General features: G+C 46.1%; 2 protein-coding genes across 3 annotated transcripts in view; one reads left to right on the top strand and one right to left on the bottom strand.

Annotated features, from left to right (window-relative positions):
- The window catches only part of ATP5PB (ATP synthase peripheral stalk-membrane subunit b), a 30,273-nt gene extending 20,728 nt beyond the window's left edge, over window positions 1-9,545 (top strand). Inside the window, exons 8-12 of one of the 2 annotated variants that reach the window (XR_013959480.1) lie at window positions 2,891-2,938; window positions 3,919-3,976; window positions 8,350-8,447; window positions 8,740-8,789; window positions 9,030-9,545. The gene's annotated coding sequence lies outside the window, so the exon portion shown is untranslated. The remainder of the gene's footprint in view (window positions 1-2,890; window positions 2,939-3,918; window positions 3,977-8,349; window positions 8,448-8,739; window positions 8,790-9,029) is intronic. The other variant, XR_013959481.1, reaches the window with a different exon arrangement.
- A 5,614-nt stretch (window positions 9,546-15,159) lies between these two features.
- TMIGD3 (transmembrane and immunoglobulin domain containing 3) lies at window positions 15,160-19,730 on the bottom strand (the record flags this gene model as incomplete). The annotated part of the gene is made up of 3 exons (XM_080647869.1): window positions 15,160-15,230; window positions 15,486-15,833; window positions 19,691-19,730. 3 exons carry the CDS (start codon window positions 19,728-19,730, stop codon window positions 15,160-15,162), a joined length of 459 nt encoding a protein of 152 aa, XP_080503995.1.
- Between the last annotated feature and the right edge of the window lie 3,244 nt (window positions 19,731-22,974).

Below are 22,974 nucleotides of genomic sequence, written 5' to 3'. Positions count from 1 at the left end.
TCTGTAAGTGGCTATGGCCCTGTGGTTTTGTGTTACGGTTTGGTCTTTCAGGGTCGGATGGCCCAACTTTTTGTCCAGGTGGCTGTGGTAACATTTCTTTGGGACAGTTGCACAATCAGAGCCACTGATGTAAAGGTTAAGATTATATAGAGCCCTAGCCAGCTTGGCTCAGTGGCTAGAGCGTTAGCCTGCGGACTGAAAGGTCCCAGTTTCTATTCCAGCCAAGGGCACATGCCTGGGTTGCAGGCTTGATCCCCAGTAGGGGGCGTGCAGGAGGCAGCCAAATCAATGATTCTCTCTCATCATTGATGTTTCTATCTCTCTCTCCTCCTCCCTTCCTCTCTGAAATCAATAAAGAAATATATTTTTTTTAAAAAAAAAGATTGTACAGAAACCTACCATGCTCTTCTCTTCCACCTCCCAGGGGTAAGTTCATAGGATTAGTTCCTACTCTGTTTATTTAGCACAGACATGTATTTCAATATATTTAAAATGCTATCTAAATATTTTATCATGCTTGACAAAGAGCATCATTGACTTTTGAATGAAAACAGGAACAGAAAAAGTGCTAGGAAGTTAGTTTCCACTGCTGATTCTGCTGTTTATGGTGAGCGTCCGGTTCTCCCGGGTCAGAGTTCTCTCACCCGGTTTCCCTGTGGCCTTTCTCACTATCCTACATACATGATCTAAAAACGTCTGGTCGGGCCCTAACCGGTTTGGCTCAGTGGATAGAGCGTCGGCCTGCGGACTCAAGGGTCCCAGGTTCGATTCTGGTCAAGGGCATGTACCTTGGTTGCGGGCACATACCCAGTAGGGAGTGTGCAGGAGGCAGTTGGTCGATGTTTCTCATTGATGTTTCTAACTCTCTATCCTTCTCCCTTCCTCTCTGTAAAAAATCAATAAAATATATTTTTAAAAATCATAAAATAAATGAAAAACTTAAAAAAAAAATAAAATAAATAAAAACGTCTGGTCGGATTGTGAGGTACTTGATAGAATGTTGCTATTGCTCCTGGTCCCTGGCAGTGAGGTCCTGCTTCCAGCCCTCCCCGATGGCCCAGAACTTGGAGGATTCGCTTTTGAGAGCTGAATGAATAACTAGTGGCATTTGTTGTCTAAATAAATTACCTTTAAAACACAATAGATATAGCAAAGCCAGAAATTCTTAGAATGGGTTTACTTAAATATGAAATGGAATTGTGGCCTCCTAGAACTGTTTTATTTTATTTTAAAATAATAACATATAAATAATAAACAGGGAACTGGTTCAACAAGCCTTAATACACAGCTGTAACAGAAAGATCTGTCACCACGAAAAATACTTAGAGAAGGTTTTTAGTGGCATGGGAGAATGTCTATGATAAAAAGCTTAGTGTGTATTTTTTTAAAGGATATGTGAAGAAATATCTCAACTAGCCTTTTAAGACATGCGTGGCAAACGCTCTGATTTCACTTATATGTGGAATCTTTAAAAATCAAACTCATAGACACAGAGAACAGATGCCAGAGACACAAGGGGGTGTGGGAGGTGGGGAAAATTGGTGAAGATGGTCAAAGGTACAGACTTTCAGTTATAAGTAAGTCCTGGAAACAGCATGGTGATTATCTTAAATAATAAAAGGCTAATATGCAAATCGACCAAATAGTGGAACTACCAGTCACTATGACGCACACTGACCACCAGGGGGCAGATACTCAATGCAGGAGCCGGGCTCACTGCTGGTGAGCACAGCAGCGGTGGCAGGAGCCTCTCCTGCCTCCTTGGCAGTGCTAAGGATGTCCGGGAGCGGGCCAAAGCCATCAGTCTGACATTCCCCGAGGGCTCCCAGACTGTGAGGGGGCACAGACCAGGCTGAGGGACCACCCCCCGCTGCCCCAAGTGCACAAATCTCGTGCACCCGACCTCTAGTAGTTAATAATGCTATATTGCACATTCTAAAATTGCTAAGAGAGTAGATCTTAAACATTTTTATCATTAAAAAAAGTGTAACTGTGAGATGATGGATGTTAACTAAACTCATTGTAATAATTTTGAAATATATATGTATATCAAATCATTAATTGGTATACCTTAAACTAATACAATGTGATATTTCAATTATATCAATAAAACTGGGAAAAAAGGGGGAAACTAAAAATATTTAGCATTCATGGAAGTACAAAAAAAAAGGAAATACACTAAAATATTAAACTATGGGTAGTGGTAGTTTAGATGACTTGACTTCTGCTTTTTGGTGCTTTATACTTTTTGGTACAAATACATAAAAAATAGAGGGGAAATATAGAAAGCTTGATATATAACAAATAGAACCATAGCCTAGATGAGAATATTTTCACTCTAAAAGACAATATGTGAACAGAATAGAAGTGTCTGATAGAACCTAGAGGAAGGACCTCCAGCATTTTACAAAAATTTGTAAAAGTTCACTCAATACTGCCATGGGAGAGGGAGGCAGATGCATCAGACCTAGATGATACTCAGTTCAAAATATCCTTTCATCTCCCATCCTTTTTCAATTCCGTGCTTACCAAGCAAAATTATGTTTTTCATTGGCTTTCTTATATGTTCTGGTTGCTACTCGTTATACCAACATGTTCCTTATGTCATTTCAGTTTATATGTCAGTCTCCTCTGAGTTGGTTCATGGAAGTTCTTATGTAATCAGTCAATTCTAGGTGCCCTGATAAGATCAAATTCCTGGACCTGCAAAGCTGAGGACTGACTGCTGAGCTGTGGCAACCACACCACATAAAGTCTGTGACCACCGACCTCACTAGAACACTCATCACGACTTGCCTCTCCTTGTTACTGCTCCTCTATCGAGGTCCCGGTTGACCTGTCCACTGCCTCTCCTTTCCAGACTTTCTCAGAGGTTCCTTCTTTATTTCAGGGGAAGACAGAATGGGAGGAGGTCAATCCAAAGAGGGTCCCGACATTGGTAAGTTCAGGGCAGAAACCATTACCTGCCTCACTGCCGGGTGAAAGTGAACTGGAATAATTGGAAAGTGCGCTGAACGGCTGTAATGGGACAACATTTCTGAGGTTGGAAGGATCAGAATTCACCATGATGCAGTAATACCGAGGAGAGTGAAAAGGGGAACCAGAGAGAACTGCCTGGTCCTCTAAATTTGAGTACAGGGTGTCTCTTTGCTTGGTATTAGACCAGCTGGGTAGTTTGTGGAAATCTAGTTTACTTCCCTTACTACCCACCCCATTTGTGGTGTAAGGGTTGGGAAAACTCACCATGGCTGCCTTTGGCTTCACTGCAAACTAATGAAAAAAAATTGTAAGGCAGTGGGTGCCAAGGTCAGATCCCCAAGGACCTTGGGAAACACTAGTTCTAGGATTCACTTTAGGTACTCGACTCCCTGGCCTTGAGATTCTCTGCTAAAATCTGAGGGAGACACAGGAGATGTTTTTGTTTATCAAAGGGATATATGGGCTTATCAAAGGGATGTACGCTAGGCTTTTCTTTCATTTGTGTAGCTGATGGTTTTTTTGTTTTTTTTTAATATATTTTATTGATATTTCACAGAGAGGAAGGGAGAGAGATAGAGAGCTAGAAACATCGATGAGAGAGAAACATCGATCAGCTGCCTCCTGCACACCCCCTACTGGGGATGTGCCCGCAACCAAGGTACATGCCCTTGACCGGAATCGAACCCGGGACCCTTCAGGCTGACGCTCTATCTACTGAGCCAAACCGGTTTTGGCAGCTGATGGTTTTTTAAGTTCCAGTTCTAATTTCCATGTTAAAGTACTCAAGACCTAACGCAGGATGTTCTCTCCGTTTGAGGAGTTGTAGCCCCTGTCATTAATCTCCACTGGTTACTTGGACAGGGTGGGGCACCTCGGGGCACGTAAGCCTAGATGAGGATAAGTGGAAGATACATTAATCCCCTTCATGTTCTCTCATAGGCATACGAATCCACACCACAGCAGCTCCAAGAACTACCTCTGCACCCTGCCCTTCCCAGTAAGTGAGCATTCTCCCACCCACTTCCTCTTATACTACATGGTGCTTGATTTTGTGTTGACAGCTTTGCGTTATGGACTTGGGAAGGGACATCTGAGGAGAAGGGGCCAGAGACAATGGAAAACTAAATCTGTTTTTTACCCTCTTAACCTAGGGACTCCCCAAGCCTCAAGAGATCCATGAATCCTTTAAGTTTATAAATAAAATTTGCTATGTGGGGCCACCTATGAACCTTTTTTTAAAATTACAGTTGACATAGCATATTCTATTAGTTTTAGGTGTACAACATAATGATTCAACATTTGTATAACTTAACAACATATCCTGTCAACCCCCCATCCCATCTGGTAACTGTCGATTTTTTCTCTGTATCTGTGAGTTTGTTTTGTTTATTTTGCTTTTTAGATTCTACATATAAGTGAAATCATATGCTATTTTTTTCTCTCTGATTTACTTCACTTAGCATAATATCCTGTAGGCTCATCCATGTTGTCACAAATGGCAAGATTTCATTCTTTTTTATGGCATATATATATATATACACACACACACACACACACACACACACACACACACACACACACACACACACACGAGGCCCAGTGCATGAAATTCGTGCATGGGGGGGGGGTGTCCCTCAGCCCAGCCTGCACCCTCTCCAATCTGGGATCCCTCTCACAATCCAGGACTGCTGGCTCCCAACTGCTCACCTGCCTGCCTTCCTGATTGCCCCTAACTGCTTCTGCCTGCCAGCCTGACCACCCCCTAACCACTCCCCTGGCAGCCTGATTGATGCCTAACTGCTCCCCTGCCAGCCTGATTGCCTCTAATTGCCCTCCCCTGCAGGCCTCGTCACCCCTAACTGTCCTCCCCTGCAGACCTGGGTGCCCCCCAACTGCACTCCCCTGCTGGCCTGATCACCCACAATTGCCCTCCCTTGCAGTCCTGGTCCCTCCCAACTGCCCTCCCCTGCTGGCCATCTTGTGTCCACATGGGGGCAGCCATCTTGTGTGTTGGAGTGACAGTCAATTTGCATATTACTCTTTTATTAGGTAGGATAGAGGCCTGGTGCACAGGTGGGGGCCGGCTGGTTTGCCCTGAAGAGTGTCCCAGATTAGGGTGGGGGTTCCCTTGGGGCGTGGGGCAGCCTGGGCAAGGGGCCTGTGGTGGTTTGCAGGCTGGCCAAGCCCCCTGGCGACCCAAGCGGAGGCCCTGGTATCTGGGATTTATTTATTTTTCTATAATTGAAACTTTGTAGCCTTGAGTGGAGGCCAGGGCTGCAGGAAGCTTGGCTTCCTCCATTGCCGGGGTCAACTCAAGCCTCCTGCTCTCTCCAGCAACGTGGCTGCTGCCATTTTTGTTGGGATTTATTTATCTTCTATAATTGAAACTTTGTAGCCTTGAGTGGAGGCCAGGGCCGGCCAGAGCGGGCGGGAAGCTTGGCTTCCTCCATTGCCAGGGAAACACAAGCCTCCTGCTCGCTCTGTGGCTGCAGCCATCTTGGTTGGGTTAATTTGCATACTCGCTCCTGATTGGCTGGTGGGCGTGGCTGGTGGGCATAGCGGAGGTTTGGTCAATTTTCATGTTTCTCTTTTATTAGTGTAGATATCACATCTTCTTTATTCATTTGTCTAATTGGTGGACACTTAGGTTGTTTCCATATCTTGGCTATTGTAAATAATGCTGCAATGAACATAGGGGTACATATGTCTTTATAATTAGTGTTTTGGATTCCTTCAAATTCTACCTAAAAGTAGAATCACTGGGACATAAAGCAGTTCCATTTTTTATTTCCTTAGGAACCTCCATACTGTTTTACGTAGTGGCTGCACCAATTTACAACCCCACCAACATTGCACGAGAGTTCCCTTTTCTCCACATCCTCGCTAACACTTATTTGTTGATTTATTGATGATAGCCATTCTAACAGGTGTGAGGTGATATCTCAGTGTGGTTTTAATTTTCATTACCCTGGTGTTGAATATACTTTCATATGTCTATTGGCCATCTGTATGTCCTCTTTGGAGAAATGTCTACTCAGGTTCTCTGCCCATTTTTTAACCAGTTTGTTTTGGTGGTGTTATATGAGTTGCTTATATATTTTGGATATTATTGAATGTATCATTGGCAAATATCTTCTTCCACTCAGTAGGTTGTCTTTTTGTTTTTATTTTTGATGATTTCCTTCACTGTGCAAAAACTTTTTAGTTTGATGTAGTCTCATTTTGTTGTTGTTGATGTTTCCCTTGCCCAAAAAGAGACATCCAAAAAGGTATTACCAAGAGCAATGTCAGAAAGTTTATTGCCTATGTTTTCTTTTAGGAGTGTTATGATTTCAGGTCTTACTTTTTAAGTATTTAATCCATTTTTTGTTTATTTGTATATGGTGATCCAGTTTCATTCTTTTGCAAGTGTCTGTCCAGTTTTCCTAACACTGTTTATTGAAGAGACTGTCTTTATCCAGCTGTATATTCTTTCCTCCTTTGTCAGAGATTAAGTGACCACATAGGCATTGTTTGGTCCACACCGAAAGGAGGCAGGCCAAAGATGTTGTGAGGGTTTAAGAAATTGTATTACATTCTTTCACAGCCGGCTGAGACCAGTGTATCAGTGTCAGCCCCGCAGGGGTGGTTACGTTCTCTTATACAGGGTAGAAGTATGCAAAAATAGGGTCAGGATGTGGGTGCACAAGTTGGTCAAGCAGTGGGGAGGGCAGGAGTTGGTCAAGGGAGGAGAGTGCACAGGTCAGTCCGCGGGAGGGGACTTCTTATCTTGCTTCTGCAGGCACCAGCCATCTGCCCCAATCTATGGGGAAAGGCTTATAACAATATATATTTCAGAAAACATGTCCAAGTAGGAGAGATTAGGGGTAGTTCATCCTAACAGGCATGGGCTTATTTCTGGGTTCTCTATTCTGCTCCATTGATCTGTGTGTCTCTTTTGATGCTAGTATCATGCTGTTTTAATTACTATAGCCTTGTGGTATAGTTTGATATTAGTGTGATACCTCCAACTTTGTTCTTCTTTCTCAAGATGGCTTTGGCTATTCAGGGTCTTTTATGGTTCCATATAAATTTTAGGATTATTTGTTCTAATTATGTGAAAAATGCTGTTGATATTTTTATAGAGATTGCATTAAATCTATAGATTGCTTTAGGTAGCATGGACATTTTAACGATGCTAGTGCTTCCTGTACATGAGTACAGTATATATAGCCTTTCATTATTTGTGTCTTCTTCAGTTGCTTGCTTCAATGTCTTACAGTTTTGAGTACAGGTCTTTTGCCTCCTTGGTTGAATTTATTCCTAGGTATTTCATTCTTGCTGATGCAATAGTAAATGGGATTGTTTTCTTAATTTCTCTTTCTGATAGTTGGTTATTGATGTATTAAAAATGCAGCCAATTTCTGGTTATTAATTTTGTATCCTGCTATTTGCTGAGTTCATTTATTCTAATAGCTTTTGGTGGATTTTTTGGGGGTTCTCTCTATATAGTATCATGTCATCTGCAAATAAAGACACTTTTACTTCTTCCCTTCCAATTCAGATGCCTTTTATTTCTTTTTCTTGTCTGATTGTTGCGGTTAGGACTTCCAATGCTATGTTAAATGAAACTGGTGAAGGTGGATGTTCTTGTCTTGTTTCTGATCTTAGAGAAAAAGCTTTTAGCTTTCACCATGGAGTATGATGTTAGTTGTGTGTTTGTCATATATGGCCTTTATGATGTTGAAGTATGTTCCCTCTATCCTCATTTTGCTGAGAATATTTATCATAAATGGATGTTGGGATTTTATCCAATGCTTTTTCTGCATCTATCTGATATAATCGTATGATTTTTTTTTTCATTTTGTTTCTGTGGTATATCACATTAATTAATTTGTGTATATTGAACCAGCCTTGCATCCTAGGAATAAATCCCACTTAATCATAATGTATGATCTTTTTAATGTATTGCTAAATTTGGTTTACTAATATTTTTTGAGGATTTTTACATCTGTGTTCATGACCTATAGTATAGTTTTCTTTTTTTTTTTTTTTTTGCGGGGGTGGGGGGAGGGTGTGGTTAGTGTCTTTGTCTGGTTTTGGTACCAGGGTAATGGTGGCCTTATAAAATGAGTTTGGGAGCTTTTTCTCCTCTTCAGTTTTTGGAATAGTTTTAGAACTATGAATATTTTTTGAGGGAAAGAGAGTTCACAGCTTTCATTGAGGCCTCAAATGGATCTGGAACCTGAAACCAAAAAGTTGAAAAGCAGTAGGAAGTGTGAAAGCTATTTTAGAGGCTTACCCATATAAGGAAAAGGTTACACTCTGATCTTTAGGAAAGGCCTTCAAAAAGCCCAGAAGGTCATCTGTTCCCTCTTTTTGCCACAACAGCAAAGAACTTCATTTGGCCTTAGCCTTTCTTGCTGGGAGTCTACTAACATTGCTGCTGATGGCCCTTGTCTTCCTCATCACAAAGAGCTACAGAAAATGTGAGTAGCCTCCGAGAGATGGGGCAGCAATTCTTTCTCTGCTGTTGAGAATAGAGTTAGCCTTGAATGGCTACTGGAAAGAAGGGGATAAAACCTGCTCAGCCCACCTTCTCTGCAGACCACAGATGTGAATTCCTCCACTTCTCAGCTGCCCTCCAGACCCTCCACCTTTCCCACCTGCACCACCTCCCTCCCAGCCCACCCCTTCACCCAAGACCGAAGTCAGAGGCTTCTAATTCCTCTAGACCCCATTGGTGAGATTTGTCCCTTTTTTTCCTGGCACTTATGGCAGATCACTCAAGTCCCCAAGCTCTGGATCCTCACTCAGATTCTCTTGCCAAGGTAAGATGACCACGCTGTTTCCATGACACTGGAGACCTGCTGCCATTGGAATTTCCCTCTATGCTATATGGCTTATCCGCTAAACAGTAGTATTGCTTTCTGGATGCTGGGCAGTGATTCTTTGAAGGGTTCTTCTGGTCTCTTTTGGTACTTCTCTTGACCAAAGCTTTCAAGTTGCTTCTGAAGAGACACATTCCTCCAAATTGAACTCGCTCATTCCTCCTCCTTCTTTCTCTGTAGTTGTCATCCACCCCGGAGGAGGCACTTACCTCTGCCAGCATGGCTCTCAAAACCTCAAAAGAAAAGAGAGACGACTTGATTGCAAACCATTCTGCAGACTTGAACTCCGTTATCTATGCTCAGGTTAAAGGGGCAAACTTTTCCTGAATTTCCAATAAGACTTGAATCCAGTTCCTCTCACGTCAGCTGCATCTTCATACATCGCTTTTCCTTTGTAGAAAATTTGGACCACAATCTGGGTGAAACTGCAGATGGAGTTGTTTGGGTGTGATCTGGCAACCTTAGCCATCAGTTTTGTGACCAGGGTCAGTCTTTTTCCTGGATCTCCCACTTGGACTAACAAAATGGAAGCCCCCTGAGGGCCGAGACTGCCTCTCTTTGTCCTCTTCCAAAGTGTGTGCTACAGGCTCAGTGCACCAAGAGTGTTCACTCAGTGTCATTGATCAACTTGGGAAGAGTCAACCAATCTAACAATCTAAAAAGAATTACAAATAAAAGCAAACCCTCTGTGATGTTGGCTCCTTCTTCATCATTGTTACCTCCAGATATCAGGGCCAAAAGATCTCCAAGTGATGTTAAAGGAAAAGGCACGCAGTTGAACAGATTTCTGCATATTCTTGATTTATGTAGAAAATACCTGTGTGTGTGTGTGTGTGTGTGTGTGTGTGTGTGTGTGTGTGTTTGCGCGTGCCCGCGCGCACACACCTGTGTTTGTATACTAGATACAGGGCATCCCAAAAAATGTATACACGCTTTAATAGCTGATAGCTCAATTTTGAAAATGAAATGTATTTTAATGAATACTGCCTTTATAATTATTCAGAGTGTGTATATACATTTTTTGGGACATCTGATATTTAGTTTGTCCCCAGAAGGAAACACTATTAACTGGTCTTAGTGATCACCCCTAATTACTTGGTAACTGAGGGACTGAGGGGTGGCATGGAAGGACGTAGGCTTTCCCTTAAATGCCTTTTGTAACTTCTTTTAAAATATATTTTTATTGATTTCAGAGAGGAAGGGAGAGGGAGTGAGAGAAACATCAATGATGAGAGAGATCATTGATTGGTTGCCTCCTGCATGCCCCCTACTGGGGATGGAGCCACAACCTGGGCATGTGTCCTTAACTGGAATTGAACCCGGGACCCTTCAGTCCGCAGGCTGACGCTCTATCCACTGAGCCAAACCAGGTAGGGCCTTTTGTAACTTTTTTTTTTTTTAAATATATTTTATTGATTTTTTACAGAGAGGAAGGAAGAGGGATAGTTAGAAACATCGATCAGCTGCCTCCTGCACACCTCCCACTGGGGATGTGCCCGCAACCAAGTCATGCGCCCTTGACCGGAATCGAACCCTGGACCCCCCGGTCCACAGGCTGACGCTCTTTTTTTTTTTTTTTTTTTTTTTAACATATTTTATTGATTTTTTACAGAGAGGAAGGGAGAGGGATAGAGAGTTAGAAACATCAATGAGAGAGAAACATCGATCAGCTGCCTCCTGCACACCCCGCACTGGGGATGTGCCCGCAACCAAGGTACATGCCCTTGACCGAAATCGAACCTGGGACCTTTCAGTCCTCAGGCCGACGCTCTATCCACTGAGCCAAACCGGTTTCGGCGGGCTTTTTGTAACTTTTAACGTTCTTCCTTTACCTGTTGAGCATCTTCAGGGGCCTGATACCTAGCGCTCATTTCCCCACCAGAACTCTGAACCAACTGAGAGAGAAGAGGACTCGGCAGACAGAGAACAAAGTACCATCTTTATTACAGAGTCCATGCTGGAGAGGACAGCATGTCCTGGAGCTGCAGACAGTGGGCTTCAGAACAATGAGCCCCCTGGGGATAGGGCTGCACCGAGGCAGGTCCCCTGCCCACCCAAACCAGTGCCGGCTATCCCCATGAGCTTCAGAACAGGTCCCGTGTTCCTTGTAAACTATACCCAAAGATTAAAAAAGAAAGAGGAAGCACAGAGTAGGTATTCCCAGTTCTGCCCCAGTCTCCCACTTCACGCAGGTCACTGTACCTCCAAAGGGGCGTCGCTGAGGAGTGTCACCCCAATGGGGCTCAGTGCACAGGGAAGGAAGCAAGAGTGTGTGAGGGGGAGCTGCCGCCTCAAACCTCTTTTAAAAATATATTAAATAATGTTAAAGTTCATAGAACTGACATAATCTACCCAAGGTCTCCAGCCAGCGTGTAGCAGAGCAAAATTGAAACCAGATCCTCTGACTTCTGATTCCTGCATCTGGCCTGCACTGCCTCTGCCCCAGCACGAATAGGCCAGAGAAACCAGACAGGTAAGGGGGCAGGCCACACGGGCAGGAGAGCGTGATGATTCCGAGACAGAGCAGCTGCTCCCGACAGCTGGCTTTTGAGGAGACAATGGAATTGCGGTTTGATGGAGGGAGCTGACAGGTCCAGGAGAAAGACACGTTAGGGATGCGGGCTTGCGAAGAGGCCTGGGCACAGCAGAGCAGGCAGCCCCACGAGGGCAGCAGAGCGCCACCAGTTCTCCTCCCTCCCCCCTCCCCGCCCACCCGCAAGGAGGCCTCATTCACTTTCTTTACTTTTTTTTCTTTTAAGATTAACTTTTTCTCTTTTAAAAAATATTTTTATTAATTTCAGAGAGGAAGAGAGAGAGAGAAACATCAGTGATGAAAGAGAATCATTGAATGGCTTCCTCCTGCGCACTTGGGATCAAGCCCACAACCAGGGCATATGCCCTGACCAGGAATCAAACTGTGACCTCCCGGTTCATGGGTTGACGCTCAACCACTGAGCCACACCACCACTGAGCCACGCTGGCTGAGCCTCATTCATTTTCAAAGGTTCCCAAACTCTAGGATGACATCAAACAATCCTACCCACCCCGACGCTAGAAGCCACTTCCGCTTCTCAGTTCAAGCCAGTTCCTTAGCAACAGCTGGGAACCAGTTCCTTAGCCACGTGTATGTGAACTATCAGATTCATTCTCTTCCCTCTGTTTTCATGAAGCTTCCCATTTTTAACAGCAGAGCTCTGTTTTCAAAGTCTTGTTTTTGTCTCCCTGTCATGAAGAGTGATGTGCAGCTAGCCTTGCTGGGGAGTGAGATGAGTGAGTGAATAACTGACTATTGATTGGGAATCTTTGCAGGTGAGGGAAGAAACGAGGCCCTGGATCATGGAAGCAGACAAGCCTGTAGGGCCCTCAGGGAGGTAGTTTCCCACACAGGTAAGTGTAACTCTGCCAAGACATCTAGAGTGGCTTCATCTTTCGTGGAAGGTGGTTGTCTGCTCTCTTGCCTGGTGTCGTAGGAGGTTCTAACCGAGCCCAGACTGGGTTGCTATTTGTAGTGGCTCCTCTAGTGAGTTTGGTGCATGGCCACAGGGGAGGGATTGGGGCTGGTTTGTGGCTGAGGGATAAGACAGCGCTTTGATGTTTGATCTAAGATTCTGGAAGGAAGGGGGACTGGCTGTATGGAAACACGGAAGATGCAGGAATGAGGTGATGTCTACACTCCCTCCCCTTTTCATCGGGCTGTTGACTGGCTTTGAGTTCCCTCCCTATGGAGAAAGGGCTTTTTTAGGATGGAGGGTGAAGGAACTGTGTTCATCGGGGACTTTGTGAGAGCCTGGACCTGAACCTGCAGGGTGTATGCAGAATCAAGCCAACCTCCCTGTCCTGGCCCCCACTTGAGTATCCTGAGCACTGAGACTGACTGGCACCCTATTGGAAGAGACCCAAAGAGCAAGGTTTTTATGAGGACAGCAGAAGCAGTATGGGGAGACCCTGGGAACTCCCTGAAATAGCAGGAAAGACACTACATGGGGAAGGAGGGTGCAGACACGCAGGTGAGAGCTAAGAGAGGTGGTTGCAGACATGCTGGTGGGAGCTAATTTGGTAATTTGGATGTTAATGGCAATATAACCTCACTTGCACCTACAGCGGCTGATGCCTCTGTCTTGACTTGTGTTCCTGATTTGAATGAACATCTCATTTAAGCTTTTGCATTTTGGTTTCTCATTGACCAAAACCAGCATTCATTCAGTCTTCAAAGAGCAGTTTTTCACCAAGAGAATCTGAAAACCAAGGATGTAGCCTATCTCTCTCCCTTTCTTTGGGTAGGATAGCACGTAATATTAATTCAGGAATTAATTGGAATATTATACTTTAAAAGCAACTTCCAGAAATATTTTTCCCGTGACATCCCAGGAGAAGTTAGTCATACTTTGGAGTACATTCAACACTGGTTAGAAATTTATTGGCTCACAAATAAAATACAAGTGATCTCCTGGGCCCTGACTTAGGTTCTGCCCCTCCTCTTTGCTTCCAGCCGGCTCAATGCATGAGAACCAAGATCTTGAGGTGTCTTCTGACTAGCCTTGCGCAGGCGTGGCCACTGTTCTTACCTAGCTGTAGATGTGGCTGGTTGTCATGGTGATTCTATTGGAGCATCACTTTGCTTATGAACTAAATAAATCTTCAGTCACAACTGTCCAGTTTGAGCCAGTTTCTTTGGAGTCTGGACACACGAGGGGGGCTTCAAAGAGTAGTTTACTTTGTTGAAAACAGAAGAAAAAATGGAGCTAAGATCTACTGCCTACCCAGGCCGAGTGTTTCTTCAGCCAAAGTTACCAACTCTCTCATGAGGGCTTCCTGGGGACTGAACAACCACAGTTTGTTTTCAGGGCTGAAGTCAGCTGGTTATTACTTAGAAAGGAAAGGTGGACAGGTCCACATAGCCTACCCTGCATGGAGCTCCTGCTCTCTGGTTAGGAACGGGGAGCCCTAAAGATTGGGTAGTGTGAGGCACAGAGCTCAGGCAGAAGAGCCAACGAGGGAACCTACCAGAGGTGTGGTGAATGCAGAAGCAGCTTGCCTGGTTTTCTGGCTTCGAGTTAGGCCTTTACCTGTAATCGCCCAAAGGCAGAAGGCTTCAAGGCCATGCCTCCCAGGACCCCGGACTAGGGTTGAGGCTGGTGGGCCCATCCTCTTCCACTCCTGACCCTTCTCAAGGTGACCTTTCTATGCCCCCTCACCTGGGGGTTCCCTTTGACAGGAGGTGCGGCTTCTAGTCCCTCCAGGGGGAACAAAATGTTTCATCAAGGAGCAAGGCTGCCTCCCAAAGTTTGTGTGCTGGGCAGGCAGGTGGCCCCCAGTCATGGAAGCTGTGCTGTGGTTGTCTCTGGGCCTCCCTCCTCCCTGATCCACACACACCTCCGCTTATGAGGGGGACAGTGCTGTCTCTGTCACATCTCATGATGCCTTTGTCACCATGAAGCAGAACCTCCCTGAGCCCCTGGCTGGCTGCATTGGCTTTCAGGGGTCCAGGCAATAAGAGGAGGTCACATTTACCCATTTGAAAGCTGCTTCTTGATCCCTTTTATTTTCCCTACACTGTCCCCCGCCCCCCCCTCCCAACCACTGCTTACTTCTTCTGTTTCTTTGACTCCTCCTCCTTTTGAACAAGTGAGTCATTAGAGAAATGATCCCCACCCCTGTGATCAGTACGCAGGTGATGAGAATGGACATCCTGGAAGAAACCACAGACAGTTTTATGTCCCTTGGAAGAGACCACCTTTCGACTCTCTGCTCAGGATCCCCTTGTCTGAGATCAGTCCCCTCTGCCCTGTTCCTGCCCCGGCCAGTTCCAGCTGCTCCTGCCAAGTGTTTATATTATATATGCCTTCCGAGTGGCCACCACCCTCCAGACCACAGGGTGGGTGGGTGTCTGTGCTGGGCTGAGTCCCTTCCTCAGAAACTAACCTGGAACCTGGAGAAGAAGAATCCAGTCTCAGACTAGCTAGGCCTTTGAAGGGGAGACAAGAACTTAGGAGCTAGACATGGGTATCTTCTCCCAGGGCAAAATGAAGAATAGAGAGCAGGACAGGGGGGAGGCAAACACACGCAAGAGCAGCCAATGGGAGATGGAGATGAAGTCCCGCTGACTGAGGGCGGCCACATCCTGCCCTTGCATTTATGAGACACTGCTCTCTCCTCCTTTCAAATGAAAACAGATTGTGGCATCTTGTGACCAAGAGCTCTAAACTATATCCTTTTGGAAGGAATCATATGGTCACATTGGAGAAACCTTGTTGAGGTGGAGAAACTATGCAGCTGAAAGTGGCAGGTGTGAGTCAATGGTCATGTCTGCTCACCTGTAGTGATCTGCCTTATATACAAGTTTGGAAGCCCTGCAGCTTCTGTTCATGTTCCTTGACGCATCTGCATCAGAAAGAAAGGATTTGCTAAAAGCCAAGCTAGGCCCATTCCCAGGCCCACCCTTTGCCTCTACATCTCTCTCTGGCATTCCTTCAATCTCCACAGTGTGAGCGATGGCTGGGTCATGCAGAGGCACCACGCACAGTGGCATGAAAGGTACCCTGCAAGGAGTGAGGTCGAGGGAACAAGACACTACACTCTGCTCGCTGAGCCACCACTGTAAGGCACCCCCACATAGACCCCTGGCATGCCCCTTACCCTTCATAGACCAAAAGTCACTGGTGTGGGCTCCTCTGGAGTCAGTCACAACCAGCTCAGTGAAGTCCATGTCATCCCGGGCAAAGTCCCGCTGGATGCCGCACCAGTACCAGCCCGTGTCCTCTTTGGTCAGGCAGGACACAGTGACAATGAGCTGTTCCCCTGTGTCCCTCAGGGCCACGCGGCCGGTGCTATTGGGTGTGAAAGCGATGATGCTACAATAGTCCCGGTAGTAGCCTCGGCACCAGTACTTGAGATGGTCCTTGTAGTGGGCAGCGTAGCTGCAGACAGCAGACACCGTGTCCAGCACAAAGCTCTCCTTGACCTTTTTGTCCATGACCATGGCTTCTGTCAAAAACACACAGGGAGGCAGGAGAGGTAAGTGGGGACCAACAGTGATGGGGAGACTTGGCTCAGAGTGGTGGACACACAATACAGTGTACAGATGATGTATTATAGAGTTGTACCCCTAAAACCTACAAATTTTATTAACTAATGTCACCCCAATAAATTCAATAAAAAATAAAAAACATGACACACACACATGTACGAAAACACCAGTGTTCTTTTAATAGGTTGCAGCTCCTGCCCTCCTTGAGGAAAATTAATGAAAACATTAGAGGCTGATTTTTGCCTGTTTGGGGTTGGCAACTCTTATGGGCTGAGTAGTGATCCCTAAAACCCATACATTGAAGTGCTACCCCCGTCCCTCAGAATGTGACTATATTTGGAGATAGGACCTTTAAGTAGGCAGTTACATTGAAATGGGGTTGTTAGAATGGGCCCGAGTCCAACATGACTGTTGTCCTTAAAAAAGGAGATTAGGACACATGACAGAGGGAATGACCATGTGAGGACACAGTAAGAAGGCGGCCCTCAAGAAACCAAGGTGGTGGCATAGGTAAACACCTAAACTGCTGCCTCACACAACAATTTCAAAACTACAACTAAAAGACAAAACTGACATCATCCAGAACCACAGGAAGGCTGGCTGAGTGGAAATACTACAACTAGAAGGAAAGAGAAAAGCACACTGAGACTCAGAGGAGCTGCAGGAGGCAGAGGTACCAAGGCGCGCGCGCGGAGAGGGCAGGCAACTGGATACACAGCTGGCTTTCTTAAGCGGGAGGGAGGGAGACAAAAGCTCCCAAATGCACTGAACTCCTGTTCCAGGCGAGACTCTGGGGACCCAGACTCATTTGGGGATAAACTGGACTGTCTGGCAGCAGGCGGAACTCAAGGGCGGCTTTCTCTCAGAGGTGCTTGCAGCGATTACCACTGGTCACTGAGATACAGGGGCCTATTAGGGCAGGGCTAACAGGAAACCAATGCTGTCTGCTCCACCCTGAGACTCCACCCCATCCAAGCTGAGCACAGAGGCTTTTGCAAGTCTTGTCTCATAAGGATGTCTCCACCACAGAAGTTTTCCCAGCGTAGACACAGCTGATCCTCACAGCCAATCGTTGTACTGATATTGGAGGTTAATTCCTCCCAAAAACAATCAAGGCTTAACTACAACAAGACTGTGCACATAGCCCACAAAGGGGTGCACCGAGAGTGTCCACCTCAGGTAACTGGGAGGCTGAGCCACTGGGCCCTATAGGACACCTAACACACAAAGCCACTCTATCAATTCAGGGAAGCAGCCAAAATGCGGAGACAAAGAAACAGATCACAAATGAAAGAAATGGAGGAAAGCAAACGACTGGATATAGAGTTCAAAACCACAATTATGAGGTTTCTCAAGAATTTTTTAGAAAAGGCCGATAAACTTAGCGAGACCCTCGAGGATATGAAAAAGGACCAACTAGAAATTAGGCATGCACTGACTGAAATAAATATTATACAGAGATCTAACAGCAGACTAGAGGATCACAAGAATCAAGTCAAAGATTTGAAATACAAAGAAGCAAAAAAAAAATACTCAACTGGAAAAGAAAAAATAATCCAAAAATATGAAGACAGTGTAAGGAGCCTCTGGGACAACTTTAAGCATACCAACATCAGAATTATGGGGGTGCCAGAAGAAGAGAGAGAGCAAGATACTGAAAACCTATTTGAAGAAATAATGACCGAAAACTTCCCCCCCCTGGTGAAAGAAATAGACTTACAAGTCCAGGAAGCGCAGAGAACCCCAAACAAAAGGAATCCAGAGAGGACCACACCAAGATACATAATTAAAATGCCAAGAGCAAAAGACAAAGAGAGAATATTAAAAGCAGCAAGAGAAAAACAGTTACCTACAAGGGAGCACCCATACGACTGTCAGCTGATTTCTCAACAGAAACTATGCAGGCCAGACGGGAGTGGCAAGAAATATTCAAAGTGATGAATAGCAAGAACCTACAACCAAGATTACTCTACCCAGCAAAGCTATCATTCAGAATTGAAGGGCAGATAAAGAGCTTCACAGATAAGAAAAAGCTAAAGGAGTTTATCACTACCAAACCAGTGTTATATGAAATGCTGAAAGGTATTTTTTAAGAAGAGGAAGAAGAAGAAAAAGGTAAAGATAAAAATTATGAACAACAAATACATATCTATCAATAAGTGAATCTAAAAATCAAGTGAATAAAAATATCTGATGAACAGAATAAACTGGTGAATATAATAGAATCAGGGGCATAGAAAGCGAGTGAACTGACAATTCCTGGAGGGAAATGAGTATGGCGGGGTGCGGGAAGAGACTGGACAAAAATCGTACACCTATGGATAAGGACAGTGGGGGGGCGGTAAGGGTAGAGGGTGGGGTGGGAACCGGGTGGAGGGGAGCTATGGGGGAAAAAAGGAACAATTGTAATAATCTGAACAATAAAGATTTATTAAATTAAAAAAAAATGAAGGCGGCCCTCTGCAAACCCAGGAGAGAGGTCTCAGGAGAAGCCAAACCTGCCAACACCTTACCTTGCACTTCTAGCCTTCATGACTACATGGAAATAAATCTCCGTTGTCTAACTCGCACGGTTACAGCAGGCCTAGCAAATGCCTAGCACAGTGGTCGGCAAACTGCGGCTCGCGAGCCACATGCAGCTCTTTGGCCCCTTGAGTTTTTAGCAAAGGCCAGCTTAAGAGTACCCTAATTAAGTTAATAACAATGTACCTACCTATATAGTTTAAGTTTAAAAAATTTGTCTCTTAAAAGAAATTTCAATCGTTGTACTGTTGATATTTGGCTCTGTTGACTAATGAGTTTGCCGACCACTGGCCTACCAAATGAACACAGCAGCCCTGGAGAAGTCTTCCTCCCTGGCCTCTGGGCGGGTAAAATATGGACCCCATCTGCAAGAACTGAGGAGGCCTCTCACCATTGCTTGGCGGGAGGCTTGAAGAGCCTGAGGCTTACTGTTCATAGATCCTCTGCCCCAGCCACGCTCTCCCACAGTCCACCTCAGACCTTCAAAAAGAAAATGAGAAGGTTTGGGGGCTTCTGTTGACTGTATGGGGCTGTTCGTAGAGACCAAGAACTTCTTATTTCCTCCCTACAAGAACAGAATGAGCACCTCTGTCATCTGAGGATATTGCATAACGAGGAAGTCGTGCATACCACGTCCAGCTTGACCGTGATTGGGGAAGTGTCCAACTAAGGAGAAGAGATGGGGGCAGCAGCCCATCCGTGTCAGCCTCCAGATATGTGCTGGGATCCCCTCAAATGCTACCTCCAATGTGGCTCACAGTGAGTGGGACCAGCCTGCAAAGCAGGCTCATGTCCTGGTACCAATGGATATCATTTGGTATTTTGTTCTCATATCAACCTCACAAGGAAGATCATGTGATGCTCAGTTTACAGGTAGAGGCGCTGACCCAGAGAGACCCCAGCAACTCTCAAAGGTCACGTGGCTGGAGCAACAGAGCCAGGGCCAGCCCAGTCCTCGGAGTCTCGTCTTTGGCGTCAAGAATGGGCAGAAAGGGAAAAGTCTTACCCTCGTTTATCTGCACAAATGTTTTTGAAGGGGAGACGGGGAAGGGAAAGGGAACTTAAAGTGAAAGAGAGAATGCAGGGCCCTCATTTTAGCCGAGGGTTTCAAATTCCCCACAGCTCTCTAATCAGAGATAAGAACAAGAACTATTTTGGCAAGATCTATTTTCACCTCCTATTTCCCCATCCTTCTCCTTTGGCAGTTGGAGCTAATAAGTAGGAGAGGAGATGGTACTGGGAGGTCCCTGGGAAGTTGGGGAGGCTGGTGACATTTCTCCCCACGTCTTACCTGAAAGGACAGTCAGGGAGAGCAGAACCAAGAGCCCCATGGCTGGACGGAAATGAGCCTCCAGTGGCCAGAGGCACCCAGGGATCTCAGCAATCCTGGATCTGTTTAAGAGAAACAGGTATCTTTGAGCTCAAGGTGGTTTTATCCTGTTTGGGGAAACCAGGGGAGAGAGAACGACTGCCTAATCCAGGCACTGCTGCCATGTTCAGGTGTCCAGGTTGTGCATGGCACGAGGGTACCTCATTGCAGGAATGCCACTCATGCACGTGAATGTATAGAATAAAGTGGGGCAACTGAGAAAATTCTGGTCTTCCTGGCAGAGCCCCAAGCAGGAATGGAGATCCCCATCCTGGATAAATCCACCTGGACACAATCAGAGGAGAACATGGGCACACTGTCGCTGGCACATGCTCGTGTGTGCAGCTGTGCCCCACCCTGCCAAGGTTCCGGGTATCTCAGAGGCCACTCCTCAGGTCCATGCACCACTCTTAGGAGTCCCAATTCCTCTTTAGTGCAGAGGAAGACTAGCAAGGAGATTCCTAACTCCCCTGACTCCCGAGTGGACACAGAAGCCTCACTGGGGGTGGGATCAGGGGTGGAACATGAAGCTGTCAGTAGCAGATATGCCCGGTGGCGTCTGCAACACGTGAGTAGGCCCACAACCAGCCCAGGAAACCAGCCCCTTATCTACAGTAGGAGGCCCAGGGACCAGCCTTCTAGAAGTCGGACGAGCAGGAAGCTAGTACTAGCCCAGATTGCCCAACAATAACCCATCAACAATCAGCCCCGAGTGGCCAGGACTTGATAATAACTGACAGCTCCCCTACAATTTTCTCCTGCTTCCAGCTTGGGGCCAGCCAGAGAAAGGCCAATATGCCCCCCTACCCAAGTACACAGGAGGCGCCCCTGTAGTTAGCCCGCCTGCAGCTTCCCCGGGACAACAGCCTCCAGCCAGGCCCCACAGCCTCCTTTTCTCCCCAAATGAGCTTCCCCACTGCTCCGCCCGCCTCTGGGTCTCTGCCAAGATGCTCGGGGGAGGCTGACTCCCTTGTTACAGTGGATGCAGAAGAAACGGCCTTTGCTTTTCTCCTCTGGTCTTAGCTTATTTCCATAGCTGACTTGATACAACATTGGGCAAACAGACCCAGCTACTCAATATCTGTCTTTGTTCCAGGGAAATCATACAGGGGAGGAGGAAGCAACTTCGTTTTGTCGGGGTGGTCTTCCCACTTTATTCCTTTAGAATAAAAGCCCAACAGCCACCTTCTGCTATGCAGCCGAAGGAAGCTAGCCAGGAGGTAGAGTTGGGGAGACCCTGTGACGTTATCTCTAAACCTGAAGCCAGCGTTTCTTCCCAAGCTCCTCACCCGTGATTCTTGGTTCATCTTTTTTTAATTCACTCCAAGGGACATTTTCACTTTAACGGCTACTTCTGGGCTGGTGGAACACCTTAGCTCAGGAGACACCCACATGACCAAAAAATAAATAAAAAATCAGCTCCATTGGGAAGAAAAAGAAAGAGGAGAGGAGGAGGAGGAGGTGGAGGAGGAGGAGGAGGAGGAGGAGGAGGAGGAGGAGGAGGAGGAGGAGGAGGGGAAAGGGGGAAAAGAAAACAGTGTTTTCCTGACTCTCAGGAGCTACAGCCCCTAGGATGACATCAGATGACCCTGGACAGACTGCTGTTTTGTTTGGCGGGAAATGATCGCTTTATATTAAGTTTCCAAAAAGGGCTGATGCTGAGTGTTGCTACAGCAATGAAGTTTGAGACTACAAATTAAGAAGCTCATGTGAAGACCAGTGGGGACTGAGAAGGAACCAGCACCTCCCTCAAGTTGCCAACTGGGAAAGGTGGTTCCTGGGCAGATCACTGTACGGGGGTCACCAGCAGCCCCAGAGGAAGCCCAGGGCCTTGTCCCGGAGGGGCATTCTAACTACACACAGACATTTAATTCAGTGGGAGAGCCTTGAATCGAATAAGGGGATACCACTAAGAAAAAAACCTGGGCAGTGGGTGCAATTCTTAAGGAAAAAAATAACCCCCAAAAGGTTGAACAGGAGAGATTGTCAGGAATAAAGCCATATCCCACTCCCAGGGACCGACAGGGACAGTGGGCGGGGTGGGTGGGGGGGGGGAAGGGGGGGAGGAGTGTTCCAGTCTTCTGCCTGCAAGATATGATTGTGAGTGACGCCAGGAAGTGGGCCGGTGGGGTGACTAAGTTGAACTTCCCAGTGTTGATTCTTCCTGGGGTGACAGGAGGAGAAACAAGGACCCTTCCCTGAAATGTTAACCAGATAAACACGATTATCAGGCTCCAGCCTAAGATGGCGGTTCGGAGAAACTTTCAGGACTGGCTAAGAATTAATAAAAACCGTTTCAGCAACTTATCCTCTGGGACATGGTTTCATTGAAATCCCCATCTTGCGGCTCTCATCAAGCTAATGTACTTACTGTCTTGGGAGTGAGAGTCCACAGATGCGAATTTGGGTGGACAAACCAGAGATGTCACCTTGACTCTCCAAAGCCACACTCAGTGCTTAAAGGATGTGACTTAAACTCTGTCCCTGTGTGGTGTCCTGATTAATGAGAGATAACTAAGGAAAAAAAAAAAGAAGAAGAAGAAGAAGCCAGCAACCCTCGAGTACACAAATCGTAGCCTGTGCCCATGCACCCGCTACTTGTCCATTAGGTGAACTTGAGCGTTTGGACTTTGGAGCAGTTGCAAGTCCCTCTTCATGTCTGAGAATAGGTGGTGAGAAGCTGGGGTCCTCCCATAAGGCGGGGTTGAGTTTATATCCTGGTTCTCTTGCTTGTTAATTGCATGACTATAGACAGATTACCTAACCTCTCAGTTCTTTCATCTGCAAAATGGAGATGATAATACTGGTGGTACCTACCTCAAAGATTGTCAAGATCTAAAAAGATAATGCATGCGCAGAGCTTAGTGCATTGAAAGTACCGGACAGATACTAACTATGTCCTTGTCTCTTTTTGCCCCGCCCCCACTATTCCCATTACAATGAAACACCAGAGGAAATATTAGGACTCAGCTCTAGAGGGAGAATCATTCCTTCCTTATCAACCTGTGAATGGATCATAAAGTTGACAAGTGCTCCAATCAGCCCAGGAAAAAGGAGCAGAGTGTCTCGGGGTAAGGAGTGAGGGGCCCAGAATCCATACAGGTGAACATGCCACGTGGCTCCAGGTAGCAAGTAGGCGGAATGCCAAGAGCTGGATCTTCAAGCCCCAAGTGACCCTGGCCCTTAGCAAAGAGCTCCACAATCAT

This window comes from Plecotus auritus (genome assembly GCF_963455305.1).
Source record: "Plecotus auritus genome assembly, chromosome: 12".
Taxonomy (NCBI): Eukaryota; Metazoa; Chordata; class Mammalia; order Chiroptera; family Vespertilionidae; genus Plecotus; species Plecotus auritus.
This window is presented reverse-complemented; position numbering and strand designations above follow the sequence as displayed.